Source organism: Tympanuchus pallidicinctus, unplaced genomic scaffold (assembly GCF_026119805.1).
Source record: "Tympanuchus pallidicinctus isolate F22 unplaced genomic scaffold, pur_lepc_1.0 scaffold1, whole genome shotgun sequence".
NCBI classification, from domain to species: Eukaryota; Metazoa; Chordata; class Aves; order Galliformes; family Phasianidae; genus Tympanuchus; species Tympanuchus pallidicinctus.
The window spans coordinates 5,201,508-5,215,009 of NW_026294618.1; the positions used below are offsets into that span (position 1 = coordinate 5,201,508).

General features: G+C 44.4%; 1 protein-coding gene across 2 annotated transcripts in view; it reads left to right on the top strand.

Annotated features, from left to right (window-relative positions):
* The first annotated feature begins 899 nt into the window (after positions 1-899).
* The window catches only part of ELP3 (elongator acetyltransferase complex subunit 3), an 84,887-nt gene continuing 72,284 nt past the window's right edge, over positions 900-13,502 (top strand). The window contains exons 1-7 of one of the 2 annotated variants that reach the window (XM_052692405.1): positions 900-1,030; positions 1,769-1,865; positions 3,090-3,228; positions 4,460-4,530; positions 6,305-6,368; positions 7,998-8,066; positions 9,761-9,915. In XM_052692405.1, the coding sequence (XP_052548365.1) occupies positions 1,012-1,030; positions 1,769-1,865; positions 3,090-3,228; positions 4,460-4,530; positions 6,305-6,368; positions 7,998-8,066; positions 9,761-9,915 (614 nt within the window). In that variant the 5' untranslated portion in view covers positions 900-1,011. The remainder of the gene's footprint in view (positions 1,031-1,768; positions 1,866-3,089; positions 3,229-4,459; positions 4,531-6,304; positions 6,369-7,997; positions 8,067-9,760; positions 9,916-13,502) is intronic. The other variant, XM_052692415.1, reaches the window with a different exon arrangement.

The following is a 13,502-nucleotide window of genomic DNA, read 5'->3' on the forward strand; positions in this document are numbered from 1 at the left end:
GAGGTAACAATTCAACAAAACTCAAAAAAATATAAAATATAAACAAAACCCAGTGAAAATTAAAGGCCTACAAAGAATAGAAGCGGCAACAAATGACAAAACTCCATAAATGATCAAGAAATCCTCTAAAATAACAAGAAAAACAGTAAAAATGACAACAAAACTCAATAAAACAAGAAAATCCAGTGAAACATCAACAGAAATTGTAAAGTATTGTGAAAAACAGTAAAATACCCATACATACAGTTAAAATCAGTAAACAAGTTAAAACCCTGTATTAGTCAAATCCATGTAAAGGATCAATTAAGAATACTATAAAAATGACACAACTCAATAGAAGATCAAGAAAACCCAATAAAATACCAATAAAAATAACAGTAAAACATCAACAAAATCCTGAAAAATATCAATGCAAACAGAAAAATATTTAAAATATATAAATAATAAATAAAATTTTTATATTTAAAATATAAAAATGGTTATAAATAGTAAAACATGAAAACCCAAACATAAAGCCAGTAAGAACCAACAAGTCCACACAAAATATCTAGAGAACTCTGTGAAATAGCAATAACGCCCAGCGAAAGTCTACAAAACCCTGTAGAAAACCATCAAGAAAAAAGCTTTAAGCCAAAAAAACCTCAACAAAATATCAAGACAGCCCTGTAAAATATTAACAAAACACAGTGAAAGTCAATCAAATCCAATCAAATGCCACAAAATCCCAGCGAAGTGCAAACAAAACAGCTGCAAGCAAGGAACCCCAATTGGAAATCACTGAACGTCCAACGCTCACTTCTGGGTTGTGCCGCACCCCGCTGCCTGTGCTGCCACAGCGCCCCCTGGCGGCTGGCGGAGTTACCGCGTAGATCTCTAGGCACGCGCAGCTCACTTCTCCCTCTTCCCCGATGGTTTTCCGTCGCTTTCCGGCAGCGCGACGCTTTTACGACAGGCGGCGTAGCTTTACGGTAGCGGTCCGTGTGTGAGCCGTGAGGGAGCGGAGGCGGCGGGATGGGGCAGAAGCGGAAAGGTACCGGGCGGGAGGGGTCGTGCAAGGCCTGGGCCCTGTGTGCGTGTGGTAGAGCAGCGCTCGAGGCCGGGCTGAATGGGGTTGGGAAGCTTTCAGGAGCTGATGGCGGCTCCTGGTGCCGAGCCGAACCCTTTGCGTTGCATGCGTCACCGTGTGGTGTGCACGCCTTGCCATGTCTGCTGCGTTATCACAGCCTTCTGCTGGTGGGCCTTGAGGCACAGAATCATCCTGCTTGGAAAAGGCCTCTGAGATCACACAGAGAGTGGTGAGGCACTGGAACAGGTTGCCCAAGGAGGCTGTGGATGCCCCATCCCTGCAGGCATTCAAGGCCAGGCTGGATGTGGCTCTGGGCAGCCTGGGCTGCTGGTTGGCGACCTGCACACAGCAGGGGTTGGAACTGGATGAGCATTGTGGGCCTTTTCAACCCAGGCCATTCTATGATCACCAAGTCCAATGCCAGCCATACCATCATGCCCAGTGACACATCTTTCACTGCCACATCTGCTCCTCCAGGGACAGCAATACCACCAGCTCTCCGTGCAGCCTCTGCCACTCCAACACTGCTCTTGCCAAGCACTTTCTTCCTAGTATCCAACATGAATCTCCCCTGGTACAACTTGAGGCCATTTCCTCTCATCGTATTGCTGTTACCTGTGAGAAGAGGTGACCCCGAAGGTCGAGTTTGTCCTGGAGCATCAGTGGATGTGCACATTATTGTTTATCTTATTCTCATTTCAGATCTCAGCCATGCAGAGCTGATGATGATGACAATAGCTGACATCATAAAACAGTTAATTGAGGCTCACGAGCAAGGAAAGGATGTGAATCTGAACAAGTAAGTCACTCTGATGACACTGAAGAGCAGGTTCATAAGTGTTGAACATTTCCTGTACAGTCATTTATGTTCAGTATTGTTTTTTTACAATGTTTTATTTTGATAGAATCATTTGAGTTGGAAGGGGTACTTCAAGGCCATCTGGTCCCATACCCTGCACTGAACAGGGACACCCACAGTTCCATCAGTGCTCAGAGCCCATCCAGCCTCATCTTTAATGTCTCCGAGGACGGGGCACCACTGCCTCTCAGGGTGACCTGTGCCAGTGGCTCATCCCCTTAACTGTAAAAAACATTTTCCTTATATCCTGTCTAAATCACTCCTCTTTTAACTTGAAATCATTTCCCCTTGTCCTATCACAGCAGATCCTGCTAAAGAGTTTGTCCTGTTCCTTTTCACAGCTCCCTTTAGAGAAAAGTTGCTCTCAGGTCTCCCCTCAGTCTTCTCTTCTCCAGGCTGCACAGCCCCAGCTCTCTCAGCCTGTCATTGTAACACGGGTGTTCCATCCCTGGGATCCTTTTTGTGGCCCTCCTCTGGATGTCCTCTAACAGGTCCACCCCTTTCTTGTCATAGGATAGTCTCACTTCCTTTGCCAGTATCTGATGATAAAGGTACTGAGATCTGGTGATTATTATCGTGACTTGAAATCATGTACTGCTTATTCATTGGTAGTGCCCAGAGTGCCACACAGATTGTATTAAAATAGATTAGCTCAGCTGGACATTCTGAGATCATCTGGTCCACCTGCCTGATTGCACCATGGCTAGCCAAAACTTATAGCTTACTAATGAGGGCATTGTCCAGTACTGCACTGTTGAAAAGCACTAAGAAACATGTCCTTATCTTTTGGTGTTTCCACCTGTGTTCATCTTACCAATTCCAAAGCCAGTTCTACCAGGGAAGAGAGATTAATTTATAGATGAAGTTTAAATCAAATCTTCTTAGCAGTGAAGTTGCTGTTTAAAGAAATCTTTCTTTTTTATGTATGTAGAATACTAAAATACATAAAATACTCAATTGTTGTCCCAGTGCTCCTATGTCAACTTGCTTTGGAGTTTATTTTCTGTAACTTAAGTACCCAGCATAGCAGTTGCAAGGAATTACACTCAGCTTTGAAGGCTGGGTGAGCCCACCTGAGTCTCCAACAAACAGAACAGTAATGCTGTGGAATGGAGGTACATAAGTCTGAATGAGGTCATTAATATGAGGCATTTTTGCTTTCAGGCTGAAAACCAAGACCTCAGCAAAATATGGACTCTCAGCACAGCCACGGTTGGTTGACATCATTGCTGCTGTCCCACCACAGCACCGCAAGGCTCTGGTGCCAAAGCTGAAGGCTAAGCCCATAAGGACAGCTAGTGGGGTAAGCACAGAGCCATTCCCCCTGTCTGTCCACCAGCATCCTTCTCTGGTCTCAGTTGTGGTAGGTTTAATTGTTTTCACATATATGGGTATTGGATGACCAGAAGCCTTAATGAACGTGTGCTGGCTGCAGTGCCAGCTTCCAGCTTGGCTTTTGGTGTTGTGCCCAAGGAGCTAATGCTTTCAAAGCATTTGGGAGAGGAAAAAGAAGAGTGCAGATTTTTACTTCAGAGCAGTGTATCTGGCTTTTTACTTGCTGCAAAAACGTTATGGCTTAGTTGTTAGACCCTCAGTGCACAAAGGCGGAATGCTAGGATCAGTGCATTTCTTCAAAAGGTCTTTCAAATTGGAAGCAGTAATGGAGGTACAGCTGACATTCAGCTGCATGCTTGTAAGTTTTCTGACTGTACATATAGCATAGCTAAGCTGAAGAGAAAAAGGACAGTGAAACCACCAGAAAGCAAAATCCCAGCAGTGTTCAGCTTTTATAAATCAAATACCTGAATTTTGTTAAGAATTGCTTCTTTTGGTTTCTTCTTTCTTATTTGTAGTTACAGAATATTTCATTGAGCTCTCACTCCAACCAGAGTTTCTGAAAACTGGAAATGTGGTATCTGAGATGGATGCTCCAAATGAGAAGACACCAGAAACCTTAATTGTGTCTCTCTTATTCCCCTTGCTCCTGTAAGAAGGGAAGGTGGCTTCTTCTGTTACGCTTACATTTGATGTGTGAAAAGCTGTGTGAGATCAGCCTGCAAAAAAGGCTCATCTCAGTGAGGTGGAAGGAGGAAGCTGTTTTTATTGTCCTTCTTTTGTCTTTTTCTTTCTTGCCATCTCCTCCCTTTTCATCTCGCAGGTGGTGCTATTGGCACACTCTCACCCTTGCACTGTGTTACTTGTGTGCTGGGTGGTCCTGCTCAATACCTGCATGTACACTGGGTTTCTTTTCAGTAGCGTTAATCACATTTCATAGGACACCCAGGCCTTCATAACACACTACCAGCTCGTTCTGAACTGTGAAAGTACTTACTAATAATAGGTTTCCTATTTCTTGATATGTTTGCAATCTTCTTTTTCTGAAGAGTTGATGTGCAGATATTTTAGGTGGCAGACTGAGCAGAGAACATCCTTAAATAGCATCTCCAGATGCACGTGTTTACATAGCCATCAGCATGCACTTCATTTTTGTTACTTCAGAAGCAATGGCTGTAATTTCTCTCTGCTCGTTACAGATTGCTGTCGTGGCTGTGATGTGCAAACCACACAGGTGTCCACACATTAACTTCACAGGCAACATATGTGTGTAAGTATGACTGATTGGGTGACCTAAGAGAGGACTGTTTCCCAGTGGTTTTGTATAAGTTGGTATGAATTGCAGCAGTAGAGACAGGCTTCCTTTCTGCACAAGTGCAGAGTTGCAGATTGCTGATAGCTGGATGTCACTCATTACAAGTTAACCTGTTTACCATTTTTCCTTAAGTAGAAAACCTTTCCTTAGCCAAACTTAGTAAATACACCTTTGTGGAGATAAGAATCAGAAGAATATGTGAATGACCCAATATAAGTTACAGTGCTGTGAAGGTCTGTGGTGTGTTGTGCTTGTGAGTAGGGTGAGTGTGTGGCAAGATAGGAGAAAGCTCAACAAAAAAGAAACAGGGCATAATGTAAAAAGTTTGAGAACTGTTGAACTGAAACCCACCTGAGGAGGTGCAGGTGTTGTCTACCAAAAAACTTGCCCAGAGCTGGCATTGCTTGGCTCTGGAACAAAGTGAGAGCACAGATGGAAGACCTGTATCTGCCAACAGCTTGTGGTATTAAGGGAATAGTTTCAGAGCTTTATTTGAATTGAGGAACTCAAGCTCAATTTACCTTGAAATATGTTGCCTCTGTTTTTTGACCTACAAGTCTGTGCTCCTGAAGTCTCATCTGTTTTTTGTGGGTTTTTTTTCTTCCTGAGCAATCAATTCATCTGTTTAAAAACACTGCTTTTCTCTTCCACTTGTGACTTCTGAGACGTCAGTGCATCTCACTACCAGCTGCCTAACAGGGCGAGCTGGCTTCTTTCTTTTTTCACATGAGCAGCCATGGTGTTTGAGATGTTGCAGGTAATGACGTACATGAAATCTCTTCACTCCAATTGCCCAAATTTCGCCAGCAAATTAATTTGACCCTGGTAATTTGGTCATGAATTTTATAATGGTGACAGGTGATTTGGGCTGAGTTTGCAGGGCAGGCAGTAAGGAAACGAATCCATTGTGCTGTGAATTACACATTTCTGGTTTGATGGAGGTGGCGTTCTGACAGCTGCGTTCCCTGTCTGTTGGCTGTGTTCAGTGCATGCACTGTCAGCCTTCCTGCCTCAGGTTGTGTTTGACTGCACGATGACTGTAGATGGGCCATTAATAGCTCTCAAAAGAAAGCTGAGGATATTCAGAATAAATTTATTTGCCTTTTAATTACTGTCTGCCATCTACCAGTCCTCTCACTGCTAGCAGTTGTGCTGTGATTGCTGTGAGTCTTTCTTGCTGTCAAAGAGTTTCAGCTAAGACAGCAGTTGTCATTTAATACCAATCATAGAATAGTTGGGGTTGAAGGGACCTTTAAAGGCCACCCCCTGCAGTGAGCAGGAGCACCCACAGCTCCATCAGTGCTCAGAGCCCTGTCCAACCTGATCCTTGGTGTCTGTAGGGACTGGGTACCACCACCTCTCTGGACAAGTTGTTTCTGATCATAAAACTGCTCTTTTCAAAACTGAATAATCTGTAACTATTTGTCCAAAACTGTAGAGCAGCTGCCTGACATAAGTCCATGTTCCAGAACTGTGCTCACTGTACATTTTGCTTCTAGGAAGTTTTACCAGCTTGTTTCGTGTGGCTGTAGTCATTTGACAGGTCTGGGTTGGTTTTGACACCTCATTCTCACTGTGTTCCCCTGCCTTTCTAAGGAGAGTTGGGATTGTCAGAGCAGTGCTTGCTGTGTGTACACCCTTCTGTATTATATATTGTACTTCAGACAGATAACAGTTGTTGTATCTGCATGAGTTTGATGCCTGTTTTTCTGTCTTTTAATATTTGCAGATACTGCCCAGGTGGCCCTGATTCTGATTTTGAATATTCAACGCAGTCTTACACTGGATATGAGGTATTACTTCTGTCTGCCACGGTGCTGTGCCTACTCTCTCTATAAGCTTGGGGCAGGCTGCTCATTATTTCTACAAATTCACTCGTGTTTCAAGAATAAGAAACAAAACCAGACTTTGTAAATGCAGAGACCTAAAGCAGCTGATCTACAAGACTGGAACTTCTTCGTTATTGCAGCAGTTGTTCTCTTTTTTTTTTCTCCCTGGCCTCACTTCTGTTGATACTTTCTGTGTGGACTATGCTATAGAACAGCCTGTGATTCTGAGCAGGGCAAGTGCTGCTGCTGTACTGCAGCTGTGTGGGACCTGCTGGTGTGAGAACAGCTGTTGGCTTGAATTTCCAGCTGTGGCAGGTGATGAGTGAGTAAGAGCAGCTGAAGGTGACATTACTGACTCCCCCGGGGCACTGCTGTGTGCAGCTTGTAGAATCATAGCTAATATTCATTTCAACAAGAGTTATCAGTCTGTGTCAGATTTTTCCTAACTAAACAGTTCAGCAGAAACACAAATGTTTGCCTGTGACTCTGGAAGGGTACAGAGAAGGCAGAGCCATATCCCTTCTTGGAGCTGCCCACTGGAAGGATGAGAGACAACAAGCAGGTCTGGGAACATGGAAAGTTGTGATTTAACATAAGAATATTTTAACACGAGGGTCATCAAACACTGCAGTAGGGATCCAGGAGGTTTTGGCATCTCAGTCCTTAATGGTAGTCAGACATAAGCTGGACAGTGACCCGAGAGCATCCTGTGTTACTGGACCTGCCTTCAGCCCTGCCAAACCTGCAGGAGCCCAAGGTGAAGCTCTGGCAGAGAGCCACTTGTTGAAGGTAGTGCCTCTGGAATTCCATCTGTGCCCTTAGATTATCCTGATCTGAGAACGTCTGTGTCTGCAGTGATATCTCACTGGTACATTTAGTGAGCTAAACCAAAATAGCTCTCTCCTTTTGTCTGCTGAAAGTGTAACAGCAGAAGATGTCATTGTGACTAAGTTATTCTGACTACACAAAAAGCTCACAGCCATTACACAGATAGGAAGTTGTAAAATGAGATAAAATGCAGTCTGGGTTAATTTGGTAACTGGTGATGCAGCATCCTGTAAGTAAGTTTTTTTTTTCCCAGTGGTTGTTCATTTCTCAGTGACTTGAAATTCATTTCTTAAACATTAGCACAAAGCAGAGCAATCCTGCATATATGTAACTGCTTCACAATTCAAGCTGTTTTGGATATGTTTTAGTCATTTGTTTAGTACCATCAGCATGTGGGAGTTGTGCAGTTTAAGTGAGTCCTTATTCTTTAGAGCTGTTAATGTAACTGGTATGAAATAACAAACCAGTGCATGATGTGCAGGTTCTTTAGAACCTTATCTTTGAGGATTGCTAATAGGCTTCCATCAGCTAGTCATACAGAAGTGAAGGGGCTTCAAATGAAGGGCTGTATTTAGCTTAAGGAGTGTTTAACTGAGCTGTAGAGGAGTGTCTTTGGATAAGTGTTGGTTGAGTGAAGAGAAATTGAAATGAGCTGCAAAGCATCCATTCCTGTACTGAAAATTGTCTGTTCTTTTCTTTAACAGTCTTTAATTCCATTAACTTCTGCTATTCTTTTTTTTTTAAATTATCTTTGTGTTTTTGTAGCCTACATCCATGAGGGCCATTCGGGCTCGGTATGACCCCTATCTCCAGACAAGACATAGAGTGGAACAGGTACATTTTTACAGTGAAAGGGAAGCATGTTGTGTTTGGGATGAAAATGATGCTAATGCTTTGAATTGCCCCAAATGGTGCATGGGGTGGGTTGTGATGAGCAGCACTTCTTCCAACTGGAAGCCAATTGGTAGCAGTATATCCCAGCTGTCACTAGAGGCTGGGGAAGATTCAGATTAGATATCAGGAGGAAATCTGCCACAGAGAGAGCAGCGAGGCCCCAGCACTACTGCCCAGAGATGTGTGGGTGCCCCATCCTTGCAGGTGCCCAAGACCAGGCTGGCTGCAGCTCTGGGCTGCCCAGGGCAGGCTATTGGGACTGGATAGGCTAAAGGTCCCTTCTAACCCAAGCCATTCTGTGGTTTTGTGACTCTGTGATGGTGGGGGCAGTATATTGGGTGTGAATGAGTCAGATGATGGGGCAGAGCACACAGTCACCAAGCACGCAGACAACACAGAACTGAGGGCACCCAGCTGGGAAGTAGCATGGTAAAAAAGGTCCTGGTGGACACCAGGCTGAGAGTGAGCAGTGCTGTGCCCTTGTGCAGAGAAGGCCAGCAGCCTTCTGGGCTGCATTGGAAGTGCTGCCAGCAGGACAAGGGAGGGATCCAGCCTCTCACCTCAGCGCTGCTGAGGCCATGTTTGCAGGGCTGTGCCCAATTCTGGGCTCCCCAGGAGAAGGGCACGAGGCTCCCTCTGAGCAGGAAGTGCTCGTGTGCTGTGTGGGTGGTGGAGCACTGGCACAGGGACCCAGAGAGGCTGTGCAATGTCTGTCCTTGGAGATCCTTGATGCCTGTGTGACCACAGTGCTAAACGAATTGCTGCTTTGAGTACAGAGGTTGGGCTGTGTGACCTTCACATGTCTCTTTCGACTTCAACTTTTCCATTTTCTGTAAGTCTAAGTCAGCCTGGTGGAGCTGTAGGTGTCCCTGTGCATTGCAGGAGGGTTGGACTACATGACCTCTGAAGGTCCCTTCCAACTCAAACAATTCCATGGTTGATCCCCATGGAGGAATTACTTTCAGACCTCTTGGTTGTCTAACCATTGTTGTTTCCACTAGATAACTAACAAGTTTTGAACCTCTCCTAAGGTGTCATCTGTTTTGAACAGCACTTGATTACTGATGGGAGAACTGATGGGGGAACAATATTGGAGAGTTTTTATCCCACTTACTAGTTCTTGATCATTATTTACCTGTAGAATATATTTCTGAAAGTGCCTCCCAAAATGATGTTTTTACTTTTGTCTTCACTGGAGGATTGAAAGACCTGATTTTCAGTCCTGTGATTTTCAGTCCTGCTCCTGATTTGCTCTTTACCTCCAAAGGTATTTTAAAGAATTTTCCTTAGGAAAATTCGCTGTGGATTCAGTGTAGTCTCCTTTTTCTCCCACAAGCTTTCAAGGCCAATTCTATGTGGGGTGAAGCAGAAGTGAGGAAATTTCCTATGGCCATATTTAAGTCAGCTTCAAATTGGAACACTTATAAGTACACTGGCAAGCTGCTGTGCTCAAATTACTCTGCTTTGTCAAGAAAGTCTGTTGCATGGCACAGAGTCTGTACTGTGCAAGAAGAATTAACCCCTGGGTTTCTTGAAGGACTGAAAGAAGCCTTTACAAAAGTATTAATGGTTTATCATTGGTAGGGGATAGGACAGTTATTCAAACTGGTCGTTTTTCACTGGTTCTCTTGTAGCTGAAGCAGTTGGGTCACAGCGTGGATAAAGTGGAGTTCATTGTGATGGGTGGAACTTTCATGGCCTTGCCTGAAGACTACAGGGATTACTTCATCCGAAACCTTCACGACGCGCTGTCGGGTCACACCTCCAATAACGTAGCAGAGGCTGTCAAGTAAGGACTTTGGTTTTTGTTCACGTAATTATTGAAAAGTATTCTTGAGCTGCTGTAAGAGGATACAGAACACAAATATTTAGATCTCATTTTTTGATAGGCAAGATGTATCCCAGTATATATTTAGGCACGGAATATTTATAGCTCGATTTCCAGCATTGCCGTGCGTCCTGCGCAGCGCTGTGGTTTATCTGTTTTCTCAGGTAGCAAGTGCTAAGCTTTTTCTAATTTTCTGGCATTCCATCTGGACTTCAGCCTTTTTATGCCTCATCACCTTGATTTGGAGCTGTGACGAATCACATTGCCATGGGATTTATTGCCTTTCACTGGGAAGGGGAACTGATCCCGGCTTGGAGGGAGGCCGGACGTCAGCTCCCGTAAGGGATGACTCAGCCCAGAGAGCGTCACTGCTCCGGAGCTCTGCGCCCCTCACGCTCTCCAACGCAGTTACCCTTGCAGTGATTGAGTGACAGGGAGATGTTCTTCTCATTTTACAGTAGATGAAGTGAAAATCAGAGGCTGTTTCACAGACGCGTGCTTCGGTTCGTCAAATACACAACTTTCACTGTGTTTTGCAGGGCAGAACTGAGAATTGAAATGAGAAGGATGTGATGTTTTGGAGCTGTTAAAGCTAGGCGGTCGTCGCTGCTGACAGTCTGAGTTTGTTCGCTGCCTTGTTGTCATAACTCAGTGCAGTGGTTTTTCCTTGATACCACTGTCAGCTTCTGAAGCAATCGGTTTTAAAACTGGTTAGGACTAGCCTTTGTCTGGCCTCATGTCTGCCTTCATCTTTCAAAGCTGTAATTTCATTTGGTTTTCCTCTGGAGGGCAGCAAACGCTTCTGCTCTTTTATTTTTTTCATCATCATAGAATGGCCTGGGTTGCAAAGGCCCACAATGCTCATCCAGTTCCAACCCCCTGCTGTGTGCAGGTCACCAACCAGCAGCCCAGGCTGCCCAGAGCCACATCCAGCCTGGCCTTGAATGCCTGCAGGGATGGGGCATCCACAGCCTCCTTGGGCAACCTGTGCCAGTGCCTCACCACCCTCTAGGGGAAAAACTTCCTCTATTTTTTCTTCCATTTTTAGTATCATTATTTTCTCATTCAGTGACCAGATGAAAAATGCTGCGCTGCTCTTTGCAAGAGGAGCAATCAAGGCCATAAAATCACTAACAGGCTGGGAAACAAACTGCGTTCTCTTGCTCTGATTGTGAGCAGCTCATTACAGGAGAGGGGAGGAGTTTGCAGACTGGCTGTTCAGTTTGGTGCCGTGCCTTTGTGTACATCAGGATGTGGTTATTCAGTGCTTTCTGCTGCAGGTGCCTCGCTAATATTACTGGAGATGAAATTGCTTTTGGGGTAGTCTGTCCTTTGCTTTGCAGATGACTGACGAAACTAATTACGACACAGGCTGTGTCACCAAGTAATTTTAGGTGCATATGAAAACAAAGCGACTCTGAAGTCGTTGTGCTGCCTTGCAAGTACACAGAGTGAGCAACGTAAGAAAGCCTGCCCTAACAATGTGGGTTTTCTTACTTTCCAGCAGATAAATAAAGCTATATGTATTTTTTTTAAACATAAAATTCATGTTAAATGCTCAGTAAATGGAAGTATGTGGGTGTTACTCAAGTTGCATTTCATAAGTATTCTAGAGGCAGGAAAATCACGTTTGGGATGAATCAGACCTTTTTAAGCTTCTTACATACAGCTGTTGTACTGTGGCACCGCGGTGCTGTTTTGTGATGGTCAGTGACACTTGGAATAAATAAATGCAACTTTACATGTTTCTCTTTGTATTTGAGGGTTCAGTGCTTCTCCTTGCAGCTTCCGTTAATAGAAGCCATATTGGTGATATTTTCTGCTGGTATACTTGCCTGTAACCTGGGATCTGGTTTCTCACCCTTTCTCCCATTTCTTTTTAATGGGAGTATGGCAACCTGGACATTTTTCCTCTTCTTCAAAATACTTATCTTCAGATTTTGTACGGTGATCTCCTGCATGGGATAAAGACCTTCAGCCAGGTTGGTTCTTCTAGAAACATTTTTAATCCTGACCTTTGATCAAACCATCATCTACCTATAAAGGCTCCTGTGCCCCTAGCTGCAAACTGTTTTCCCTTCAATCCACTCATTTCTTGACTTTGTCCTAAACTCATGGTCTGGTTCCACATCAAATGCTGTCTTTCCAGTGACCGTGGTAAGCTGACCTTTACTGAGTTGTGCAGCATCAAAGTGCTCATCCTCTTGACGTAATTTTGAGCTTTTTTTCATAGCATACTTTGTCTTCACCACCCTACTGCAGCGTGCAGTCCCAGGTAATCAGATAAAAGGGATGTGACCCCATGTGGTTTAGCACTGTGACTGCAGCCTGCCTGGAGGTATCTTCTACTCCTCAAAGCCAGCACTGCGTGTCTGACTGAAGGAATAAGTCCTCAGATTGCATTGGCCCTTGGACTTGTGCAAACGATCTCAGCTGGCTCCTGGCTTGCAGATCTGGAGTCTTACAGTCAGTCAGGCCACGTGGTAAGCCCCACAGCTGGAAAGCCAGCAATGCACATAGGGAGTGAGCTGTCACAGGGCGGTGAGGCTGCAGCCAGCTGCTGTGGGATAAATAAACCTCCAACTCTTGAGTGCAGAAATCAGAACCTTCATGGGGTGGCTCAGAACAGTAAGCAAGATTGCTGCTTTAAACTGTTTATGGGTAGACTGGGGCAACTAAGCTGGGAGATGTAAAGAACTCCCTTCACCTCTGTGTTTATAAAGCAGTAGAAAGATCTTTTTTGTTCATAAATGGGCCTGAAGTGAGCTTAGTTTTTTTCTTTTCTTTTTTCTTTTTGTAATGGATGAGCACAGAAGTGATCTTATTTACGTACAAGAACTGGTCAACCAAAAATGTAATTTCTGAAAGATAAACAGAGAATCTGTGAGGTTTTCAGAGAGAATCTGTTCCAAGAGGAGGAAGGAAACAAATTCCTTGAGCAAGCGTTGCTGATATTTCTGCAGTACCTTCCCATTGAGGCAATGAACACTTTCTAGACTATTCAGACAGAAGTCTTTACTCCAGATGCTGTGGTGTGCTTCAGAAGCAAGCTGGTCACGGGATGAGGAGAGACTGTATCTGCCTTTGCTCTTTGGTGAGGACAATGAAAACATGAACCATGAAGGTGTAAAATCCACATGCAAATGGAAATAACTTCTCCCCAGCATTTTGCTCCTCTCACCTGACCTGTGAGTCATTAGAGGTGCTGGGCATATTTAGCTGCAACTGTGACTCACCACTTAACCCTGGGGGCTGAGCACCTCTTCTCTGAGCCAGGATCTGACTTTTAATTAGTGACTGGGGCTGCAGGAGGACTCAGAAAGGTCCATCTGGGCTGCGCTCCCATGCAGCACTTTGCACTGCAGCTTTAAGCCTGGCTTCTCTCAGTGTATCTAAAATGCACAGGAAGTATTTGTCAAATGCTGGTTTTAACAAGCGTCCTGTTTTTTCCTGATATTTCATCTCCTTGTAAGTCATGTTCCTAGAGGCAAGGTAAGAAGGAATAAAACTGCTGGAGCCTCTCTGCAACGTGAGCATCTTGTATACCT